Source organism: Argiope bruennichi, chromosome 9 (genome assembly GCF_947563725.1).
Source record: "Argiope bruennichi chromosome 9, qqArgBrue1.1, whole genome shotgun sequence".
NCBI lineage: Eukaryota > Metazoa > Arthropoda > Arachnida > Araneae > Araneidae > Argiope > Argiope bruennichi.
The window spans coordinates 59,629,321-59,654,555 of NC_079159.1; the positions used below are offsets into that span (position 1 = coordinate 59,629,321).

Genomic DNA, 25,235 nt, shown 5'->3' on the forward strand with positions numbered 1-25,235 from the left:
AAACATTAGTCAGAGTTTAATACGTAAAGTGCTCAATAGATGGCAGTACGAGTCAAATATTTTTCAAAACGCGAGATTTAGGTTCTTAAACTTTAAAAAAAAGAAAGAAATTAACAGCATAGTTGGAATAACTCGGAATATATTTCATTATTTTTAAAACATTGTTTTCATTCTGTGCAAGACATTTTTAAGTTTCATGTCCTTTTTCATTATCTTTAATTCAAGTTCTAATTCATTACATTCAGTTATTTCTTTTATATATATTTATTTTCCTGATATAGCCTTCGCAGAGTAAAAATACTAAGAAAAACCACAATTTTTTCCCAAAGTATTTACATTCGTTTTGATTATTTGCTAAAAGAAAAAAAAATGTCTTGCCCATTAATTATTTAATTAAAACTGATGGAAAGAAAAACCCTTTTCTTTTTTTAAGGTTGCAATAAAACCAATATATTATGTTTTAGATAGTATTAATATATATAAAAAAAAAACATATTTTGTGAGATGAGAAAAAATAAAATTTATTCAGTCTGCTGTTTCAAAAATTAAGCAAGCCGCGCAATCAGTTAAATTTTAAACAAGAAATTTGCTGTTTTCCTGTAGAGATGTGGCACAAGAGTATCGGTAAGGAAAAAGGAATGCAGATTGGTTCAGCGAGCGCTGAGTCAGAACTGCGCCTATTACTAACGCCAACATTTCTCAGATAGAAAAACGCCAGCAGAAACCATCGATGAGGTAAAGCCTTTTCACCTACGGCAAATACGCGTAAACCAACTATAAGAAAATAGTGCTGTTATTTCAATAATCATAGAAATCGGTAATTTTAGAAAATGTAGGTAGAAAAAGATTTTGTATGAAGAAAAAAATTCAAAATATAAAATTTGCAGCGAAACCACTACACAGAAGTTAATCTGCGGACGTGTTATTAGCGCGGAAGGATACACGATCTCGTATCGCAGATGTTCCCGCTTTAGCAGTGTGCGCTTAGGAATAATGGTGGTGTGTTGATTGTAATTGTGTGTGTGTCTTTCTCGGTTTTTTTTACTCCCAAGTGTGTATCTCCAGTGTGCTAAGTGTGTGTCGCGATGCCCTGCGATCTCCGGTCACTCGCCTGATTTGGATTACGACGACGATGCCGTTGATCGGCTGGGTGGTGGTGGTGTGACGACAACAGAGGCATGGCAACGCACGTTCGAATGGCCGCTTGCCCCGAACAAAAAACCCCCGATGCCGAGCCGGAGGGCGAGACCCTCAAGAACGGCACATCCCTCGAAGATTCGGACGACTCGACGGGCAACGTGATGGTTAAGAACCGCTCCCCCGCGCAACAACACAGGGAGATGGCGATGGATGGATTCCAAGATGGTGGTCCCAACAGTCGGCCTGCGAGCGCGAACCTGGAGGGCGGCTATCCCGCCTCCATGGAGAGGTCGCAGTACCAGGCTTTCAATCAAAGTACCGCGAACCGAGAGGGCGACGATTTTAGGAATTCACAGGACAACTATAACCATGGAGGCTGTGACATGGCTGGGTACGGACGAGGAAGCTATGCGAGCGGCGATCAACATGGCGGACCGGGAAATGCGAGCGAAATGACGGCAAACTCGCAACCAAACAAAATGTACCCACAATATAATCAGCCCCAGATGAGGCCCGGCTATCCACAGGGCCCTAGGGGTATGGGACCCCAACAGAGGTCGCCGGGCCCCGGTATGAGCAGCTATCCGGGGGCTAGTAATAACTCTCAACAACAGAGGTTTCTTTCAGGGCCCAGTTTATCGCAGCAAACGGGTCCCACACCGACGCTCAATCAGTTACTTCAGGCCCCAAACTCTCTACAGCGTTATCATAATAATTATGATTATAGTGCGAGTCAGGGACTCCAGAAAAATATGGGGGATCCAAATGCGCCCCACTATCAGGGACCGAATAATTCATGGGGCAATATGAGAGGAAGTTCGGCATATCCACAGCAAATGTCGTCGTCTTCAATGTACAGAAATCAGGTAAGAAAACTTCCTCAGATTTCAAATCGTGCTTGTCTGTATTTATATATGTACATTTTCGGGTTTTCCTGACCTGTCTTTGCTTTTAGAATGAACTGACATTTTAAAAATGATTACTGACACGTACAGAAAATATTTTGTGTTTATCGTATGTATTCGTGATATTTCAAATACTATTATCTCATCTGTATGATGTTCATTTTGTGTTTTTCTATGCATCAATGATTTCGATGTTGAGTGTTTGTTGAAACTTTTGACATTTGTGGAAAGAAATGTGAAGAATTGATTTTATAGTGTGTGAATCTGGATCGGTTGCATATAATGTTTGTGAAATGTAATATTCGTTTCTAGTAGAGCTTTCTCATGTAAAAAGGTCATAATGAGGTCATTAAGGTCAGTTGGGTTGCATAATATGTCGGAGAGGAGAGAAAAAAATGTTATGACGTTCCGATGCCAAGTGGAATGGCTTTGAGCCACGTGCTGATGGTTGGCCTCCGGGAGAGGAAATTTAAATTTTGGAGGCAAAAAGTGAGCCGCTGCTGACAGCTGGGAGTTGTGGAGAATGGCGGCATCTGATTGGTTGGCCGAACCATGGAGATTCTGAATTAATCACATCTGTCACTCTGCCGTTGCCATTTCCTTCTTTCGCTCCTCTGGAAAAAGGATCGACTCATTTCGCAAATAAGAGGGGGGCGGGGGATATTATTTCTTAGAATTTTACGAGCTCTTGATTGATATGGGTGCTAGATATTTTGTTGGGTAGCTTAATTATCTTGGACTAATAATTTTTTTATGTTATAGTTTCTATTTTGTATTGAAGAATAATCTTGTTCTAGGTAAAATTGTTGGTTTTTCCAGAGTTTAGCTAATTTGAAATAAAATAAAACATGAGCATTTACATTTTTTTCTGTTTATTTTTCGCTGATGTACACTGGGTTTTTTTGTTTAATTATTTTTTATTTTAAAAATATGAGAATGCAAATTTGTAGGTTGGTGTTTTTAAAATTCATTTGAAGCAAATAATTTATGAGATGAGTTTGGATTATTCTCTTTGTCATGACTTATAAATCATTTGGGATAATTTACCAATGGCATCCTTATTTATTTATTAACAATTAATGTTATTAATTATTGTTAATAATGCAAATTATTAAATGCATGGCTTTTTACTACTGTAATACATGATATAGTTAGAAAATACAACACTTATATAACAAATACAAAGAAATTATAATTTCAACAAAGTAATTGGGCACTGCACCTCAGTTTTCTAGAAGGTCTTGACTTCCTCATAAGGATCATAAAATACTATATAAGTTTTATTTATTTTCATATTGCTGCTGATTTTCGTGAAGCTGTTTTTAGTATTTCTACCATAAAATATAAATGTCGTGGAAAAATTTTCTGATGTAAAGGAAATGTGATAGGCTGTGTTCAGTTTAATTTGATTTTTGAGAAAGCATGTAATAATCAGTCATCTCTTATATTATTAAAATCTATTCCATAAATTTATATGTTTTATTTATTTTTACTAAATCTAATACAAAAACAATGTTTTACACACAATATTTATTGGGTTTAATTTAGTTATCAATAAACACTGGGAACCTCTGTATTGTACTACATTAAACCTTTTGATTACAGGTTATAGATATTTCATTCCTTTTAGAGAAGAGATAATAGTAAATTATAAGTTTTTCTTACCTCTCCTTTCAAATCGTAAAAAGCTTACAAATGGTCGCTTTTTGATCACTTGTGATTTCAATTTTACATTTAGGACAGAGTATGTTTGCACATAATTTGAATGATTAATATATGATAATTCATACTCTATTAAAATGCATTCAGATTTAATTTAATGATATAACTGTATTAGCAAAGGCATATGGATTGCTGGTCGCTAAAGTTTAAATACTATTGATCATAGGAGGTATGAAATTTACTAAATATACTTATTAGATCAATAAAACAAAACTATTTGTTTTGCGATTAGAGGAAAGTCAGTTTTGATTTATTAAGAGATATAATCTGAATTGTTTAGTGGTACAATTGTTGCACAAAGCCTCAAAGTAAATCGAAAAAATACAGCACTTGTACTGACCTCAATGAGATTAAATATATGAAGTCAGTAAAATGAATGAAAAAATACCAGTTTATGAAAAATTACTTCCTTTTATTTTAATTTCAAATTTAGAGTTAGAACAATTTACTAGTTACTTGATATTTTCTTGTGGAATAAATGTACTATTGCAATCCATTAAGTAGTGATAACTATTTTTACTAGATGAATCGGCTGATGGCATTATTAGAAGCATCAACAGAATTATACTAATTGGCATTTAATAAGGGACATTACGTGAAATCAAAATCATTTATTTATTGATATTTATTAAAATCTAATACTGTAATTCGATCTTTTTCTACATAGAGTTCAAGAATAATAAAATGTCAGATCGAGGAATTTGAACAGAGGATTTAATTTAGTCTAATTAATTTTAAATTAAGTAGGCTTCTTTTTTATTATCTTTCAGTTTCTTTGGACAAGTTTTTTTTAAAATTGATAAACATTTTTTTAAAACTTTAAATTAAAAGTTATATGTTTATAATTAAAATTTGGAGCATTTTGCATTCTTTCTGTAAGAAAGAAGGGAGAAGAGAACTCATATTTGGAATATGATAAATCTAATTACAGTTAGTAAAGAATTCCATAATATCTTCAATGACCTAAACTATGCAAGCAAATTAAAGATTAATTAATGATAACCTTTGAGAAATTTAATTATTCATTGGAAAATTTTAATTAAAATTTGAGTAAATATGGCTTTGTGAAAGAGTCTTTACGATTTATTATCAAGCAGTGCAACCTATATCTCTCTCTTTTGTTTTATGCATGTGTGATCTAAAATTCATGTACATTATACTATTTCAAGCTTATATCCTAAATTTAAGAATTTCAAATGTAAGATGGTGGAAGTGCCGGAATAACTTTTATTCTCTATGATTTAGGATTTTCTGCTTAAATTTTTGTGTGCCATTCACTCTTTTTAAGACAATCTACTCAAAACAATTTTTATATATATAAAATTACTTTGCTTTCTTCTAGTAATTACAAAAGAAGGTCATAAAGTTGAATAAATGAAAAAAGATAATGTAAGATAATCACTCTGTTGTCGTATTTGAATCTTTCAGATGATGCCTATTTAAAATTTATTTTTTGTAAAATTTATAAATAGTTGCTTGCCAGTCCTGTTCAGATTACCATTTTGGGTATTGATTATCTTTAACCCTTTAATGGCTTTAAACTGTTCATCTATAATTACCTTGTGGGTTATATTATTCCCTAATATGATCTCGTACAAAAGTATCCCACGATATACCTATTATATCATGGGATGAATAATGGACTCAAATGCGTTTATGCATGAATAATGGACTCAACTGCAAATACAACTCAAATGCATTTGTAGACCAGATAAGCAAAATAAATTTATGTGGGCTAAAAAAACACTTTTCATAGAGATGTAAGTTTATTTTGATAATACAATATAAAAATGAACAAGGACATTGTTGTATTAACAAGTTTATCCTCTTTTATAATACTCTTTCCCCCTTGGAATCTTTTCTTTACCACTTTCGAGACTAATCCATAGTATAATATCCAATTTAATGTTGTCAGTCAAGATGCTAGGAGTCCTAGTATTTTTAATATATGAAGATAATTGTCTTCTCAACAAGTAATTTCAAACTTAGTAATAATTGAATTTGACAGTTTTTGAAAGTTTACAAACTTGGCTGACAATTATTTGTAAATTTCAGAGTATTGCTTTCAATTGGACGGGGATAATTCAAAGAGAAGATGCATTGTGCAGATTAATCTGTTCCTTTAGCTTAAAATTATTAAATATAAAATCTTGATAATAGATGCTGGCCTTCAAATTTACAAAATAATATATAAGAATATATTACTTGAAAACTATGTTAAAGCACAAGTATTAAAGTATTTAAAATATGCATTAAAATTATTTATTATTGAATTATTTAAAACATATATGATTGCTTAATTTTACTTTTAGAGCTCACATAATTAGTTTAGCAAGATCTTCATTTATATTGATATTTTTTGGTAGAAATTAAAAAAAAAAAAATTTATTTTAACCTGGCAAAGAAATTAATTTTTATGATAAGTGTTATAATGCAGTTTTACATCATTCCATTTAAATAATTTTTTTTGTTCATGTGTTTAGTCAGTTTGCCATAATTTAGTCAGAGCCAAAATTATCTCACATATTTTTTAGCTGCTATTAAAAATTTATAATTTTATTAGAAAAGTAATTCAGAAAACTCAATTTTTTACTTTTAAAATCTATCTCTTAAAAAAAAGTATATTTAGTCTGTTTTTTTTATTAGACTCTTGTTGTACCAATTTTAATTTTTTTTTCAAACTAGGATCTGTGTAAATTTAATGGCTATAAATATTATAATAGTATTAATATTTATAAATTGTTAAGTTTCAGCCATGGAAACATTTTATTTGATTTTGTATCAAAAATTTTTCAGTAATTATGGCTATAGTTTTGAAAATTTCATGTACACACCTACTTTATATCTTTTATTGAAAAAAAAAATATTTTGTAATTAATGAATATATTATGGTATAGCAGCACTGTTGGCACATATTATATAATCAATAAAGAAAATACAGTCTTCTAGCTGCTTACTGTAATTATTTTAGAAAAGTTGATAAAAAGATACAAAGGAAATAGTTGAAACAAAACAAATGATATTTTAAACCCTGACTAAAGCATTTTTAACACATTGATCAGTATAGAATTTTATGTAAATTGATTTAAAATGACTATTGGTTTATGACTCATTTCCTGAGGACATATAAACATAATTAGTATTTTATTATATTGACACATTTTTTCAATCTGAATTACCATTGTTTGTCATAGCACTAATAAAAATAACTTTACTACAAAAGATCGTATATTATGTTTCTTCAAATAATATTCTCAGTCCAAATTACAGCAATATGCTGAACAACCATATTGGTGCCTTTAATGAAATAAAAGAATGTGTTGAGCAGCATTGAGCTATAGCTCAGGGGTTATTTGTAATCAACAGCACAACTGAAATAGTCAAATGAAGATTATCGGTTATGACCAATGTATTAAAAATAATTTAAGCCACCTAGTTATAGTTTTATATCTGGATTAGAGGAAAATGAAAAAACTCAATGTACTAAAATATATATTATATTTGTAAAGTATTTAGTAATACTTTTAATTTATGAAATTCAAGCTAATATGCAATAAAAATAAAAGGGAGGTGTTGCTCTCATGATATAATAATAATTAAATTTACAAGGCTATACAAAGTGAAACATAATTCTGTTTTACAAAAGTTTAGCTCAGTTAGATCCCCAAAATTATGTATTAATTTATTATGTATTAATTTCAGTGTTTGGCCTCTCTGTGCCATACATTTTTTTTAAGCTTCTGTTGCTTTTTCAGTAATTAAATTATGTATAATACATTTATGTTAGAATCTCAATTTCTCAAATGCAGATTTTTATTTCAGGATTTGGAATGATCTTATTTCTTTTTTATTTCACAATAAATAACTATTATCTTTTTAAAGTAACTGAAGAAATAAGTGTACCAGAGCAACTATACTAAATTTAAAAGTGTATAATTAGAAATTGCCATAAAAAATCTTCTGCTTATTGATGAAAAGAATATTGCAATATCTGAAATATTATATTATTTCTATTTCTTAAAAGTAAATTTTTAAAAAATTAACAACTTTGGATTGTTTGTGTTTCTCTAAATAGTTTAAGACAAACTATTCTTTTCCTTTCTTTTTTTTTTCATTTAAAAATCATAACTAAATTTATATTTTAGTCAGTAATTCTAAACATATCTAAATTCTTATGTATTTCATGAAAGTTGACCATACAGGGATTGGTGCAACATTCATTATTCCTTGAATAAACTGATTTGTTTTATTACAGTTTTATTTATATATTTCAAATAATTTTTTAAGTGGTTTCGTGAATAAATTTTCTGCCTTTGTTTTGCTTAATATAGAAAAGGGAAGAATTTTTATTCTTTGTCTTGTTTTTCTTCAATGATAACTGGAAACTTTTTAGCATGTTATTAAACTTAATTTAATAACATACCACGTCATTGTTTATTTATAATCATCCTCATCTTTTAAATGCATAATAAAAGAAATTATGTTTACATCTTAATACTGTTTAATAGTATACATATTGGACAATGGATGTATTTAATGTTTATTTCCTCTTCTGTTTATCAGTTTGCTGCATTCTTTAAAATTTTTTATAAATTAAAATCTATTACTATTATCAAAACAATACATATTCATGTATTGTAAATCTGGCTGATAACAAAGGTTGAATGTTTATGAAAATGCTTTTTTTCCCTATCAAATGAGTCCTGCAACCCCCCCCCCCTAGAATTTAATTAATTTAAAGGTAAGAGATTGCAAATAAAGTTTTACTAGGAATCTTTTCCGTAGAAACCTCTTGCTATTAAATAATAATTATTTTAATCATTTAGGGCTTTTTTTTCTTTGCATATTTGCAAAAAGTATAAGAATGTTTCAAACTTGGCACAAATTATATTTGTGATACTTGTAACTGTTTTTTAAATTCATAGTCCAATATATTTTTTTGTTAATTTATAATGAGATAAGAACTAAGTTATCAACAAAATATAATATTTAGGAGGGAATTTTTAAAAAAAATGTCTTATCCAACCTTTTAAAAAAAAGTAAAATTTTAATCAACATACTGGAAAGGATCTTTGTCGTATTTCATTTTTACTGTAATTTAAATTTAAATCACTGTTATGAACATAACATATATTTGTTTAAAAATAATCTCATCTTCAAAGTTTTTTAATGGAGAAAAATATATAGATTATATAGTGGAGAATTAAAAAAATTACGCAAAAAGACAGTATGCAATCCAAGTAAAGCATTTTAATTAACAGCAGCATATTATATCCATTCAATTTATTTACTTATCTTAATAGGTTTAGTAACCTACTTCTTATACTGATCTACAATCAATTTTAGATAACTCCTAGGTATTTTTTAATGTACACAATCCCGAGTATATAATTGAATTGAAAATATGTATAATAAGCTTTTTTTATTTAATGTAGTTTTTACTGCTTCAAATAAAAGGTAGAATTGGTATTTCATTCATTACTTCATTCATGGTTGAAATTGAAATTTGCAATTCTGCTGAAAAGACTACTGATTTCTCTTTATATTCCTATATACTTCAATGCAATTCATATCAAGAAAGTTTTAAGAATGTAAAATGGAGTTTAGCTTATCTCCAGAAAATAAGTAAACAAAACTTGTTTTAAAAATAAATTTGCTAATTATTAAAGCATGTTTTATTTGCCATACATAATGTTTGCATCTGTAAATTAGATTTTTAAAAAATATTACTTTAATTTAACTTGTTGTGAGTAGATGATTAGATATCAATATTTTCTCTATACACATAATTTACATGCCACTATTTGCTTTCTCAGCTTTTGGGGAAATAAAAATACCTGCAGAAATATGCCTTAGTTTTGCCGTAGTTTTTTGACTAATCTGTTTTTAAACAAACAGAGTTAATTATCTTCAGAGATTCTGTCTTCTTATCAGTAACATAAGCAAATACTCAGAATACTCAGAATTTATTCTTCCATTAAATTTTTGTTTTGTTTAAGTGAAACAAATGTGCTATGAATGTTAGGTGAAATTTCTTTTTGTGGGTCTTAAAAACTTTTTCCTAGAGCATCTATATATCTTTTTGGTCATGGTACTGCATCACTACTTTTTATAAATATTAGTATTATATCTTCTTGGCAATGAATTGAAAAAAATTACATCAAAAATGAAGTTTTTTTAGTTATTGGAAATTTTCCATTGAAATGCTGACAGTAACTATTAGCAAGTTGGATTACTTGCTGTCAAAATACAGTTTGAAAAATTATATTAAAACTTGAACTTGATTTAATTGTTGAATAAATAATCTATCTTTGTTATCTCTTGTATCAGTAAAATATATCAAGAATAAAATTTGTTTAGAAAAAAAATAAGGCAACTAATAACTTGTTTATTGTATTAAATTCTTACTCATCACTGAGATAACTAATTTTGCTACTTATATATATAATTTAGAATTGGTAATATACATAGTTAAAAATAAAGCCAACTCCATAGATTTTTCCATCTCATTTATTTTTTTAATCATTTGCAACCATTGATTTTTCTATAAGACTTACTTTAAAACTTGAATACTTACTAAAAATAAGTTTTCAAAATAAAAAAGATTACTTGTGTTTAAAGGAGATGAAAGTTAAAATTTGGTAAATTTAAAATTTTCATCTCCATTGTATGGTATTAAAAACTAGATTTATCTATTTCTTTTTTCTTAATGCTATATTAACTGCATTTAAATTGAAAATTTTGAAGGAAGGAAATTTTCCGAGATAATCAACTAGGAAATTCTTTGATTGATTATTTTCCATAAGTAAAAAATTGGTATTGTTTAACTTTTTGTAAAATATCAATCAATATTTCACTTTTGAATTATCTTTTCTATTGCGGTTAAGAAAGAATTATAAAATCGTTTTTTAAATGTTTTTATTAAGCTTGGAGTAAATGAATGCTTTTGTTATTTGTCCATTTTATATAAATTAGTTTTATTCATCTTATCTTTAAAAAAAATTATTTAGAGGAAATAAAGTTAAAGCACTTTAAATGGTAGTTTGCTGTGGCTGTGTTCATTTACAAAAGCAGTGTTGCTAAAAATATTAAGTAATTAAAAAAAATTTAATTCATTTAATACATTTTTAGTTTAAAGGAAATTAAATCAAATGCATACATGTTTGAAAGAATTTTTCATTCAACCTCAATCTTGATATTTGTAAAAAATAAATCTAGAAAAAAATATTGTTGTGTATATTTCAATCGGAAATAACTTGTACATATGTATTGCTGCATTCCCAATTTTTTTTAATTGTTCAGTTTGACGTTAATTGATGATTTTATTTTGCATTTTAAACTCTAAACCTTCTAATATTCTAATGCAATTTAACATTAAGCAGTCAATCTTCCATTGAAATGCTTGTAAAAAATGAAGCAGAAAACTTATTTGGGCTCTTTGGTTGCCATTAAAACCGGCAAGTACTGATTTTCATTATTTGATGATATTACGTTTTGTACAAAAAGAAAATAGCTACTCACATGAACTATTTCTTCCAGTATCTTTTATGCATAGTTGCAGAACATGGTCTTTCCTTACCTTTCTTTAAAATGTTTTTTATCTGCAAAGGCAAGCAATACCAAAGATGTAAGAAATGGAGTTCTAAATATTTTTTTTACAAAAGACTTTTTTTTTTTTTTTTTTTTTTTTTTTTTGCATACCTAAATTTAAAAGCAATTAAAGATATGTTGTTGAACAAGTAATAACAAAGGTGAAGAATGAATATAGTAAATAGATGTTATAATGGCTAAATTTAAAAGAAATTTTTGTAATTCAAATAATTTTTATTTATATGCACTGATGAATATGAAAGGAATTTCTATGAAATCATTATTCTCTGCAATCCTGTTTGTTATGCTTCATAGTATAAGAAGCCTTGACTTTGAATAAAACATGGTTAGCTACAAGGGACAGGATCGTTGTATCCGTAATTGTATATTTATTTAAAATTGTCCCTGTTCTCTCTTAAATAATTGTCACAGAATAAATTATTTATTTATTTTGGCAATTATTGCCCAAAATATTAAATTTTGCTTTTTAGAATTACAAAAAAAAAAAAAAAAAAAAAAAAAAAAAATTTTTAAGGCACTCAGTAAAAATTGGAATGGACTGCATTTAATAATTTTGACTTCAATAAATAAATCATTTAATAGTGATGCTGATAAAGCTGAAGAAGTAATTAACACATTTTAATCTTTTTTTTTTTTTTGAAAACAAAATAGAAATTGTGAATTTTATTTTTAAATAATTTTTAGTCATTTTAAATAGCAACCATTTATTTTTAATACACTTTTTCTACTATGAAATTTTTTTATATTAATGGATCAAATTTTTTTAATTAAGTATCTCACTATAAGTTTATTGTTTATTCACTACTTAATGAATTGTGATAAAAGTAGAATTTAAAAGTACATTTGAGCCTTAATTTTTTATTTTTTGTTTTAAGAATACATTTCAGTTTTGGAAAATCGATTGTTCACATTAATCAAACCTGCTCTGAAAAGGAATCATATAGATGGGCGTTTAATTTATCCTACTATTTACAGATGTGTATTTAATATTTGTTTTGAACTAAAAACTTGTTAGATGATTGATATGTGGTATTGTCATACTGGATGACAAAGGTTTGATTTGTGGATAATGCTTAATTTTTAGGTTTATTTTCACCTATTGAGTGAGTGATTATAAGAAGTTGTTGACATCCCTTTTGTCCATTTTACATTCAAAATATCTTTCCACGTTTTTTTTTTTTTACGTACTGTTGGCACATATATTAAAAGATAATAATAATGGTCATGGAAAACATCGTCTAAATTCTGCTTTAGTATTTATTATTTTTTTCTATCCCTACTTTTATGCAGCATAGTCAAAACCATGGCTCTTGCGCCAGAAAAATCAAAACAAATCCAAAAATATATCTTTTTTTATCAATCCATTTATGTAGTGTTTTTGCTGTAGACATAAAAACAACATATTTATGCTTAATCTAATATCTAAATCATATAAAAAAATAATTGAGGCAAAAATAACTACATTGTTGAAGATAAATTTATATTTTTAGATACAAAATTAGAAAGAGAGTTTTAGTAATCAAAATAACATAATAATATATTTTCAAAATAATGATGTGTTCGATTTTATACTCAAGTTTTCTTTGTAATTAGTTGATCTTTTTTTATTCTTTTTAATTTGGATTTATTTTGCATGATCTTTTTATTCTTTTTCTTCCATTCCCCCATGATTAATTTTTAAGATAAACAAATAATTCTTGAATCTTCAGACTTTTGCTGAGTTAGAATTGGGACATTTGGGGTTAGAGTAAAAATTATTAATGTTGAAAATAGCAGGGTGAAAGCCCAAATACTGTTTAGTTGTAAATAAAATTTAACTTCCATCAATTTTTTTAAAAATTTTTTATTTTTAAAAACAAAATTCACGAAAGGAAAATTATAAGTTACAGGGGAAAATGACTGTCACCAACGTTTTTTTTTTATTTGAATCTAATATTAGCAGGTGTATTAAATTAATATTAAGTAGTAAATGAACTGAAAATTGTGTTGATGTGTTGAATTTGGTAAAAACAATTTTTGAATAATTTGTCTTTTAAATTTTACTTATCTCTATTTGAAAAAAATCCCATTATCATGAGCTTTAAATCACAAACAAAATTATTTTCCCTATATTATTTGTTAAGTTTTAGTTAGTTGAAATGCTTTAGCTATACTGTACTGATAAATGCCAAACCAATTCTAAAAAGTGTTTCTTTTGGTTTAATATATCATATTAGTAGCTTAGCTGATAAAATGCCTCATAGTTTAGCTAATAGAATACCATATCATTTAAGTAATAATTTTTTTTATTTTTATGTTTCATTAATGCTGTCATAATTGGCAATAGTCAATTTTAAATCTGAACATATGATATCAAAGTGGTGGTTTCCAACCCATAGAAGTAGGTGGACAATTAAGCCAGAAAATGAACCATGTGCAGACCAAGCACATTCTGATTGGAGAAGGGTATGGGGTTCCTCTGATGTAAAATAGAAGGGATCTAAGAATTGCTTTTACAAAAAATATTTTAAACTTAGGGTGCTAAAAAGTTTTATTTTGTTACTTTTATTGTGCATTTATCTCTTAAAACATTCAAACCTCAATAAAGGTTGACAGTAAAATAGTTCCATTAAGTTTTTACAAAAAGGATACTGGCATATTTTTTAAAATTTACATTATATATATATATATACTGGCTAAGCTATAATCTACTGCATAACAATATAAATTCTTAATTGTAAATTTCTGTTGAAATAATGAATATTTTTGAAAAAGGCATTAAAAAAGTGTATAAGTCCCATTTTGGCTTTTTCGTAAGCTCTTTCTTAGAGCTACACTTAAATCGCTACTTGCACCTTGCAAGTTTCTTTGTTTTTAATCAACAATAAAGTCTAGAATACACACAAAAATGTTATTGAAAACATCATTAGAAACAGCAAAGCTTTTTAGTGATTGTTTAAGTAGGTAGGATATTGCTTTTTTATCCCCCACAAGATATGACAAGATATATCTGGTCAGGAATTTTTTTTGTTGTTGATGAAAGTTTGTCAAATTTAAGCTTACATAAGGTATGAAAATTAATTTGTATCATATATTAATAAGTGTTTTTAAATTTTAAGAAATTGTAATTCAATGCCTGATAGCCATCTTATATATTTGGCCCATCTTGTTTAATGAACATTGGTTTCAAAAACATCATTTATTTAGCAACTTTTTTTATTTGTTCTGGCATACTCTTCTGAGGCTTGGCTACCAGTTGGGACCCACTGATTTAAAGGAATATGGGTACTAGTAGTATTGAATAATAAATTCAGTGTTAAAACATTTAAATGGTAAAGTTTTTTATTTACTCTTAAAAAAATATTATGATTTTAAAATTTTTGAATAATAAAGCTTAGCACATTCTGTTGTAAGCAGTTAATAAGCAGTGAAAGGATAAATTTTTGTACATCTTAAAACTTATTATAAGGAAACTGTTAATAGTAGGAGCTATTCTAAAAAATGACCTCAAACGAACTCTGGCAATATTATTTTTGAATGATCCGTTTTATTTTTAAGAAATATAATAACTAATCAGATATTGAGTTTTTAATAATAGCTGGCTAATTTATTTTATTAATAAAATAATCTTTAAACCTCTATGAATGTAAAATCATTTTTAAAAAATTAGTGATTTATTAAATTAATAATTGTAAATGAAATATGATAGAACTTATAATTTAAAATGCAAATAGGAGAAATTCTTTTCTGAAATTGTGAATTAATTATTGATGCATTTAGAAACCTTCACACCAGTTATAATCTATTAATCTGCCTATTCTAACATAATTTAAAATATAGATGTCAGTAAATTTGTATTTAAGTTATATTTAAAACACTAATTTTTAGGTAAGTGTAAAGTAAAATTGAATTCAGAAGTAAAAATTGTATTTTTTTTAGAAAAGTTTTTGAGAAATTAGTTTAAAAAATTAAGATATGAATTAAAATTCTTTTAAAATCTAGTAAAATTTCAAAGAATAAGTATTATTTGCCAATTCTTTGCATTTTCTCAAAAGTACATCCAAATTAAAAACAACAACAAAATCAATTTTTTTTTACTATCATAGCTGCCTATTGAGTATATGGAAGTTGAAATTGTTTAGTGTTTAGGGAAAGCATATGGATTTCTGAAAGAAATCAAGAAAAAAAGCAATAGATTTTGCTTCAAAAATGAAATTATGTACCTGCCATATCAATAAAATGCTGGATGTTAATGAATAAAATTGGTCATTAATTTTTTATAGTCTTGGTATTCATGTGTTAATTGCATGACATTGATGAACTTGGGGCTTTACTACATGTCATTAATGAACATAGTTATTGTCTGACATCTTTCGCAATTTTTTGTGATTAATCGTTGATACGCAGTTATTAATAAAATATCTTAGCTTTTCATTATACTCACTTTTTGGGATTGATCTGTATCCAATAATCACTTAGAACAATGTTATTTAATGCCTGCTTGTTTGATAATAATCTTTTTTTTTTTTCAAGTTATTTAGTTTATAAAAGAGTTTAATCCTCTCACTAAACCTAGTTGTAATAGTTGGATTTGACTTCCTTCAGGAGTCAGAAAATTAAAGATTAATTGGGGTAACTGTGATCCGTATTTATCCTGGATTTCAGACTTTATTTTCTTATATCTTGATTTTCTGAATGTGTGAAATATGTTAGATTTGGTTTTTAAAATCAAATAAAAAGTTCAAGTATAGAAGACAAAAACGGATTTAATGTGGATAAAATAAATTGCTTGAAAAAATGCATTATTAAAAGAAATATTATTACACACACTAAAACAAAATTGGAATACGTTAAAATACAAAACAAAAAGTACATTGCTATTTCTTGTGATAAAAATATATAATGTAAATGGCATTTGGTTAGATCAGTATGTAATTTAATAGTTATGATTTTTCTCAAATTTTATATTAGAACTATTTATATCATTTTAGGATTAATTATATAGTGATGTCATAGAGGAAGAATGTAAAATGTCCTTGAATTTTGATCACACTAATATGATATTTCTAGTTCGGAAAAAAATGATGTCAAAACTTTGTTGTGCGAATATTTTATTTACGGCAGTGCATTGCAAATAACTTATTGAATTAAATAGTTGGACATTTAACTATATATTATATCTATGAGCCGTTATCTTTTTACTAGCAATCTTCACCTCTTAATATATATTTGTATTCATACTTCAGTTTTTAATCTAATACTTGAAGATTAAATTAAATTGAGAAGTCAATGCTTATGTTTAGATATCATGTTGGATCATACTGAACATTCAAATCCTGATAAAATAAAGTAATAGAAAAAAAATTCAGAAATTAATCATTCACTTGCAAAAAAAAAAAAAAAAAAAAAAAAGATATTTAAGCTTAAAAATCAAAGGTATTTGCAGGAAAATCAAAGATAAAAAGCTTCAGGAAATGCTGCTATGTAACATAAATTATTTTTTAATTCTTTAAAATTGCTTTTTACAGAAGAAATTAAATTGTTAGAAAATGCACATTTTCATATATAAATGTGTAATATTTATATTTGAATTACTGCATATTTTTACTTAGTGGTATTTTCTCAAATTTTTGAAATAGAATTGCAGTTGTAACACAGCCATAATTTTCTGAAATATCATCAATAGTATCATTCAAACTGTGCCCAACAAAAATCACACTATTCTGTGTCTATTCAGTCCTGCAATGTTTTTATTTATAAAGCAAAATACTCATTAATTATAAAAAAAAAATTTATCTTAATTTTGTGTATCTAATTTTGTGTATTGTTTATTTCATTAGTCATTCAATAGAATAGGATTTAATTATGCTTATTTATTTGTTGCAAACACTTAAGAATTTATTGCATTAATATTAGAATAATTTCTGTAGTTAATAGTTGCTATTATGATAATGTATTTAAATTCATATTTCTATTAGCTTAAAAAGTAAATAGATTGTAACTATCAAAGTTTTGAAAATGCCCAAGCCCTACTATAAAGGTTTAAATTTTTATTTCTAACAATCTAGGAAAATTTTTACACACAATAGTTTTGGTTTATTCTGTTTTATTTTGTTTGCAAAATGAGTTTTAAGGATTTTCTTGCTCATATTTTTTTGGTCCCTATTGAATAGAATAATTAACTGAATTTTTAGAAAAATTGAAAATCAGGTTTATTTTCAAATAAATTGAGTAAATAGAAATGAATTTAAAATGTTGAATTAGTTGCACTCAATATTTATCTTTGCTGAAGTAAATATTAATGAAGTTATTGAATGATGAAAATATTAATGGCATTTGCTATGTAAAAATTGCATATTTTAGAAAAATTAAAAAACCCCATAAAATTAATAATTTTTTTTAAAAATTAAGTTTTTTTATTTATTATTAATATATGTTTTTGAGATGGCCACTTTCTAAATTGCTATTAATAAAAATATCAATTAATAAATATATTAATATTTGATATTATCAAATATTAATATCAATTCTACTTGTCTCTAAATTCCAAAAAATATTTATCTCAGTATTTTGTAAATTCTAAAGAATTAATTTATTATTTAAATTAGTAAATTTACTTAATATCTTTGATTTACTTTATTTTAGCTCTTAAAAAATGGAGTGAGTAAACATTTTATTATATGCATACGACGAAAAATACTGGACACCATTGTTTTTCTTTCAGAAATATCATTTTGTTGTAGTATATACATTTCTGGGAATGAAACACAATTTAATTTTTTATAAAACAAACTAAAAGTTATTCGGAATTGTTAAATTTTATTTCTTTTTCTTGAAGACTTTACAAATGTTACTTTAGTTCATTGAACTCGAATGAAATAATCATAATAATATTTTCTTTTAAATCAAAGTAAAAAAAATAATAACACTTCATATCTTTAATTAGAAGGCTTTCTCACTATCAAGGTCATATGTGTTGATATTTTTATTCATCTCTTTTATTGCTCTCAGAGCGTGAGGCAGAATAAAATCTAAACAAGTGATCGAATAGTTGTGCATTCCTATTTCGAAAATTTCTTTCTAAATAGCCCTTGCATCGTAAAACTTCTGTTGACGAAATGATTATACATCTGTTTATGCTAGTTCTCACTGTCTCGAGCGTTAGGTGAAGGAGTAGTTGGAGAGCTCATAAATTGTATGTTTTTTAGTGAAATTTTTCTTCGCTCTCTTTTCACCGTTCTTTTCTTTTTCACTGTTAAAATTTAAGTATGCATTCAGTGTAAATAGTTTCCTACTATATATAAAGATCCGCATTTTAATGCAAACCTTTAAATTGGCCAAAAGAAAAAGTTACCTTTCAGCGGTATCTTTTTATTTTTCGAGCTTGCCTCGCAACAGAATTGAGCGATGTGATTTTTTATTTCTTCTGTTTATTTTCTTTCTTGTCTGTGCTTTTTTTTTCTTCCTAATTCTGGCTGTCTGACATTGTATATTCGTTTTCTTTTGTTCGTCGCTGCTATTAAGCAGTTTTAAAATCTTTTTGTTTTTTTTTCTTTTTAATTTATTATCAAGTATATTTTTTTTAAAGATAGGTTCATTTATTATGTTGAAGATTTATCTAAAATCAGTTAATATTTTCAATTGGATCATATTATATTTAATTGATAACAATGCATATTCCTTCAATTTCTTGTAAGTTTATTGAAAGTTATCTTTTGAGATCTGTAAAAAAGCGTATTTTCCATGCCTAGAATGCTGAGCTTTATTTAATGCCTTCCGTTTACTGTTAAATAATAATTAGATAACATTTGTTTTTGTATGTTTTTTTAATTGTTTATTACTGGATGGTACATTCTGTTTTGTGAGTTTTAGAGCTGAGTTTTGTCATGATTTAAAATTTTTTTTCTCTTATTTACGAAAGCATTTGTGCATTTTCAGTAGCTTTTTCTGAAAGGATGATAGTTTATTCACTAATGGATTTTTTCCCCCCATGTAATATCTGTTTTGAATGCATTATTTTTTTGAGACTGTTTTGTCTTGATGTCTGTTTTTCCACTGTAAATTAAAAAGTGGATATATTTTAAACAAGTATACTTGCTTTGAGGATGAAATAAAAATACCGCTACAACGAGACTCTTCGAAAGACTTATAACTGGCAGTCGTAGAAAGTATGCTGCCAAGAGCAGTTTAAGGGGAAGAAAAAAAAAAGCCACAAAAGCTTCTCGGGACTCGTTTTAGCCTTCATGAAAAGGGCCTTGTGCAATCGGACTGGGAGTTAGTTCCTCGAACGATATAATGCCGACCAAACTGGTAGGGCCAGTCTCTCGAGCCAACCGCTTTCTTCTCGTTGTTTTTTGCTTATATGATTGCAGTTCCTTCACGCTAGCGTCATTACTGTAGCAGCAGGTTGCGTTTGCTTTGCTGTGTTTGTTACTTGCATGGCCTCATTCCCTCCACCGTCTCCCGCTGCCTCTGCATGGCGAGGTTGCTCGCTTTGGCAACTTATCTTGCAGCGATTGTTCTCTGTGGTAGTCGTACTGGCGGCTCTTTCTAGTTTCCGATGCAACCGACCTGCGGTTGCATGGATTCTTTCTATGCAGCGGATGAATTCATAAGCAGACTCCCTCCCCCCCCCTCTACTTGGGCATCATTTCATTCTATTGTAATTCTATGTCATTCTATGAAATAAGTATCATCTGAGAAATAAAGAACCCATAATTTTTAAATTTGCTCGTTATGAATGTATGAATTAGCTTTTTAGATGCAGAAGTCTGAAAGCCTTATTATAATTTTTAAGCCGATTACTTAATATTAATGCATGATTTGTTTAGTATGAAACATTAAAAAAAAATCGTTAGTTAATTTAGTGATTCCTCTGTAAGTGAAAAAAAAAATATGAATGGATGATAAAAGTTTTTTTAGGAAAGAAATTGTTTTTATCCCTGAATATGCTTGAAGCTCACTTATAGAAAAATAAAAAATACTTTTGAAATTGCGTGAAGTTTAAAATCATAAATATTTGATTTCCTCTCATTAAAAAGATCTACATCAAATTTTTGGTCTGAATTATGACCAATATTTATCATCTCGACAGTAATAATTGCTGAATTTTGTCTAAATTTATATCTTAAAAGTCCTGACTTCTTTGTTAAATTGAATATATTAGATTATTTAAATTCAGAAAACCAATTTAATTATTACAAATCTATGAAAAATATTGTTGGTAAATACTGTTCATCAAAGCTAGTTTTTATTCTTAACATGATCAGAATTAATGCCGAATTATGGACAGAAACATGCCGAACAAAATTTTCCGTATAAATCGCATTTTTGGAAAAATTATAAGAGTGGGGGCAGATATTTTTCAGATTAAAGATTTTTTTCATTTGTATTTTACCTTCATTTTTGATATGGTTGTGATATAATTTCAAAATGAGTAAAAATGTGTGTAATATAGTTTCTATTGTGATCCATTTCGAAATGAATATGACTTTCATTACACTGAAATACCAATTATTTTATTACTACTTATATGCATAAATGTATGTGTTAAAAATACTTTGAAACAGATAGTAATTTTGGCCGTAACTTTTTTTAACATTTGTATGTGACAATTTTAATATTTTATGAATATTAAAATATTGTGCATTCGTGCATACGCCTAGGTGAGAAATACCCCAAATACTGAGGACCAATACTGTGCAAATTCTCGTTTCTCTACTTCTGCTCCAATGCTCTCAAATTCATTGCTTTCGCTTGTTATGGCATTTCTTAAATAATAATTTTTAATTTTATCTCATTACATAATTTTGTTTTGTTTGGCGAAATTATTAGCAGATCAAATCTATGATATACAAACTAACTATTTGTGGTAAATGGTCGTCAACAGATTCCCCACCTACCCCGGATGGAATGGATGAACTATGCCTTTTGACGAAAAGGATGTATAATTTTTTTTTATATTCTTTTTAGGTCAGCATGGAACGAAATAAATTCTGGTCTACATGTTTCTCTAAATTAGGTCGCTATATTGTTCTTATGTAATTTATTTTCATTGAAGTATTATCTTTTCATTCTAAGATAAGAAATTTCGTTTTGTTTATCAGTTTGGCAGGCAGTAAAAGAAACCGAAACTACTGTATGTTGCCGCAGACTGATGTGTTCGGTAGAAAAGAAATATGGTTACGTCGGCAGACTGTTTAGATTTTGTTTATCTTATTCCTCTGTATTCCAGAAGAGGCTGTTAGTCGAATCAGATTATAAGAAAGCCCAACCAGCGAATTTTCTGGTTTTCCCGCGAAATGAATGCTTATTTACACAACAGTAAAAATATTAAGAGCTTTTGATTACTGTATCCCCCCTTTTTTTTATTGTGAAAAAAAATTCTCGTTAACAATTAATTTTCAGGAAATAATCGTTAAAGGTTTAAGGAGTAGGAGTAGGTAGCTTGTAAAGTAACTCTTTCACCTTTTTCAAAATTGAATAGATGCTTATGTTTATTATTATGATTGCACGAATCATTTTCACTTTTAGATGCATCATTTCTGAAATTGAATCTCAGAAAGGCGATAGGCTAATATTTGAGTTTCTTGATTAGAGAGGATCATTCACTGAAAACCCGTCGTGAATGGGACCGGGGATCATTGATTTTGATTGCAGATGAGTTACCCTCTGTTTATGTGAAACTTGAATATCCTCATCTCTCTACGGTAGAGAATGAAAAGAATAATCTCCAATAACATTGTGGAAGGGAGGGGGGACTAAACCTTATTTGCTTAATCCCAGTTTAATATATAAGGTAATAAAAATTTACGAGGAAAAAACTATTTTTCAAGTGATAGGAAATGTTTTTTGAACTGATCGATGGATAGAAAATAAATATACGAAAATTCTATGGTATAATTAATTCGAAAGTTAATTAATTTGGCTGTAGAAAAGGAAACAATCTTTTCATTTAGTTGATTTGAAAAAGCAAACCTTCTTTTGAATTAGCAGTGACAGTCCGAGGCTGATCTGCTAACTCAATGCTGACTGCATTTAAACAAAGAAACAAACATGCGCAGAGAAAATGTTATGTACCCATTGCTAATATATTGTTTTGCATAGTCAAACAAAACAAAGCTAAATATAGAGAAATTTGATGCAAAGTTATTAGCTTTATGAATTTATTTAAATTATATGTGAAGGAAAAAATATTTTCAATGATATTCATTAATTTGTATTTTAAGTATCAAAATTTCATTAGCACACATAACATATTTATCTACCCTCCAATAGTTATGGAATTTCCTGTAGTAGCTACGGAAATCAGGTGAAAACTTCAGAGTTACGGATATATAGTGAAAATTTACGAAAAACTACAATAAGTGCTTAAAATGCCTTCTTACCTAATCATCGCTCATAGCAATGTTGGTGATTTGTGAAACCATTTTTTTAGCGTGGATTTAAAAAAGAAAGCAACCGGAATCTTGTTCCTGCATAAATACAAAAACACTGAAGTCACTTCTTATTACAAAATATGTATGGAACTTCGTTAATGATGTTAAACTGAGCAATGATAATTTTTAAAAAGTACAAGTGCTTGCTATTTAATAAAAACGAATTTGTAAATGTTTAAAAATAGTGTTCATTTGTTTGATCAACAAAATCGTATTGTGTGATTTTTTTAAATAACATTATTTCACTTATTTATTTAGTCAGTAATAAATATCTGTTAAATAATTTTGAGTAGTATTTTAATTAATTAAAATTCTTTGGAAATATCTATTCTTCAATAATTTGTAGATATTCGTTATATGTAAGAAGTAAGGCGGATGACTGTGTAAACAATATTGGAGGGTATATATTTACTATTATCATTAAATATATATTATATTTTAAAATTTAATATAATATAAAAGTTTAACACTCATACAACAGTTTTTCTTGAGAGACACGAGTCCTTTTGTTGTGACACCTCAAGGTGATCGCTTAGGTTCTCACCCATTGCTAAAAACCGTCCTTCTAAAAGATCTGTTATAAGTTTGTTTTGAATTAGAATGTTGAGGGTAATATTGAATTGGATATTTCTTTACTTCGCCCTTCTGTGCTTTAGAAGAGAACGGAATTGGTGGTATTCAGTCAAATATTTTCTTATCAGTGCGGAAGCTTGACAAATGATGCGAAATTTTGAATCCTTCTAATTAGTTATGTTTCCATCCCCTAAAGCATTTATGCCTTACTGGATTCTGCAAGAGGTGAAACCGTATCTTTCAGATTACGAATTCCTAAATACCTTCTGATACATCGCATGCAGTGTATTTAAAGTCTTAGAAAATTTGCAGTAAATTATAAAACATGTTATTTGTATATATTCCATCAGTGTTTCAATTATCACTTTTAATTCATTTACTCAGAATAAAGCATTAGGAATATGCGATATGAGTGAAATATGAATACATAATCAAATATCGTTTCTGAACATTACTTATTCTCAGCTCTCCACATCTTGTTAGATAATGAAAAAGTAAACACCATGCTGATGCTTAATGCAATCGTTTTGGGAGTTTGGAATTTTGATAACAATAGTCGAATTGGATAAATTCAACCATATATTGTCCACATCAAGAGGGGAGGGGCATTTAACTCGGGATATTTATAATTTATTTTTAAATCAATAAAAAATTTCGTATTTGTTCTTATCGACAATAACAGTTCACTTATATATTGTTCATTTTTTTAAAAATTAATGCACCAATACATTTGGGGCTGAAATTGTCAAGTGCTTGATTTCTTTCGTTACCGTCAGAATTATTAACGTTTATCACTTGGCATTGGACATTAAGATGCTGCGAAATTTTCAATTGCGCCGCAACTTGAGATTAATCTTTTTGGTGAGCAACTTTCATATACAGTGTTAAGAATTTCAATTTTTTTTCACTCCAATCGTTTTTCTTTTTCTTTTCTTTATCCATTATTTGTTTTATTATTCAGTCGCAGGTAATAGTGGTTTACACTATTCATCCGATTTCAAGCCAAACCTGGCAGCGTAACTGCATTTAAACCGATTCAGATAGCTTTAAACCAGATAAAAAAAAAGCGTGAACCTCATATCATATGAAACACCGGAGACTCCAAAATGTTTCCTTGCAAGCGAAGCAAGTAATTTCACGAACGCCCATTGTTAACGATGGACCAATCAATTCTCTTCTTTAAATTGATCACACAAACGAATATTTTTGTGTGTATTTTAATACATTTGCTAGGGACCAGATATAAATACCAGATTTGATAATTTAAACTAGACTGGGACCAAATTTGATAATATAAAATGAATTAGTACCGCGAGAGCATTGTACTGGTCAATTCGTGGACAAATATATATTAAAAATATCTGATAGCATTGAAGATTTAATGTCTCCATCTTACATTTATATACGGTTTTTAGTTTCAAAAATGTGCTCATATTTGATAAATTTATTTTTGTGAATATATAATAAGTAGAATTTTAGTATTGCATTTCTGGAAACTATCGGGCTTCCTAGAAGAAATTATAAAATGCATTTTATAATTATATTACATTTTATTTGCAAAACCTTATTTGAGAATCATTGAATTAAATACTGTTAAGAAAAAATGATAACGCAAATTTTATTCATGGAATCTGTTAGAAAAAAAAGTTTCTTTTTAAAGTCATCTGTTGAAAATATTGTAATTTTTTATGTAACTTCACTCGTTCTGTCAGTAATTCTAATTCGTTTCTTTTGATCATTTCCTTCATTGAAAGTAGTTTCTATGTTTTCTGAAAACAACGACAATCATGTTTTTCGGAAAAAAGTATAACTACGAATAAAAATGGAATTTGGTAGTGTCCATAAATTTAGTTAATTACCTTACAGA

The 25,235-nt window shown here is 27.8% G+C and overlaps 1 protein-coding gene across 2 annotated transcripts in view; it reads left to right on the top strand.

Annotated features, from left to right (window-relative positions):
- The first annotated feature begins 940 nt into the window (after window positions 1-940).
- LOC129983630 (trithorax group protein osa-like) overlaps window positions 941-25,235 on the top strand; it is a 125,051-nt gene continuing 100,756 nt past the window's right edge. For both annotated transcript variants that reach the window (XM_056093165.1, XM_056093166.1), the window contains exon 1: window positions 941-2,006. In XM_056093165.1, the coding sequence (XP_055949140.1) occupies window positions 1,179-2,006 (828 nt within the window). In that variant the 5' untranslated portion in view covers window positions 941-1,178. The remainder of the gene's footprint in view (window positions 2,007-25,235) is intronic.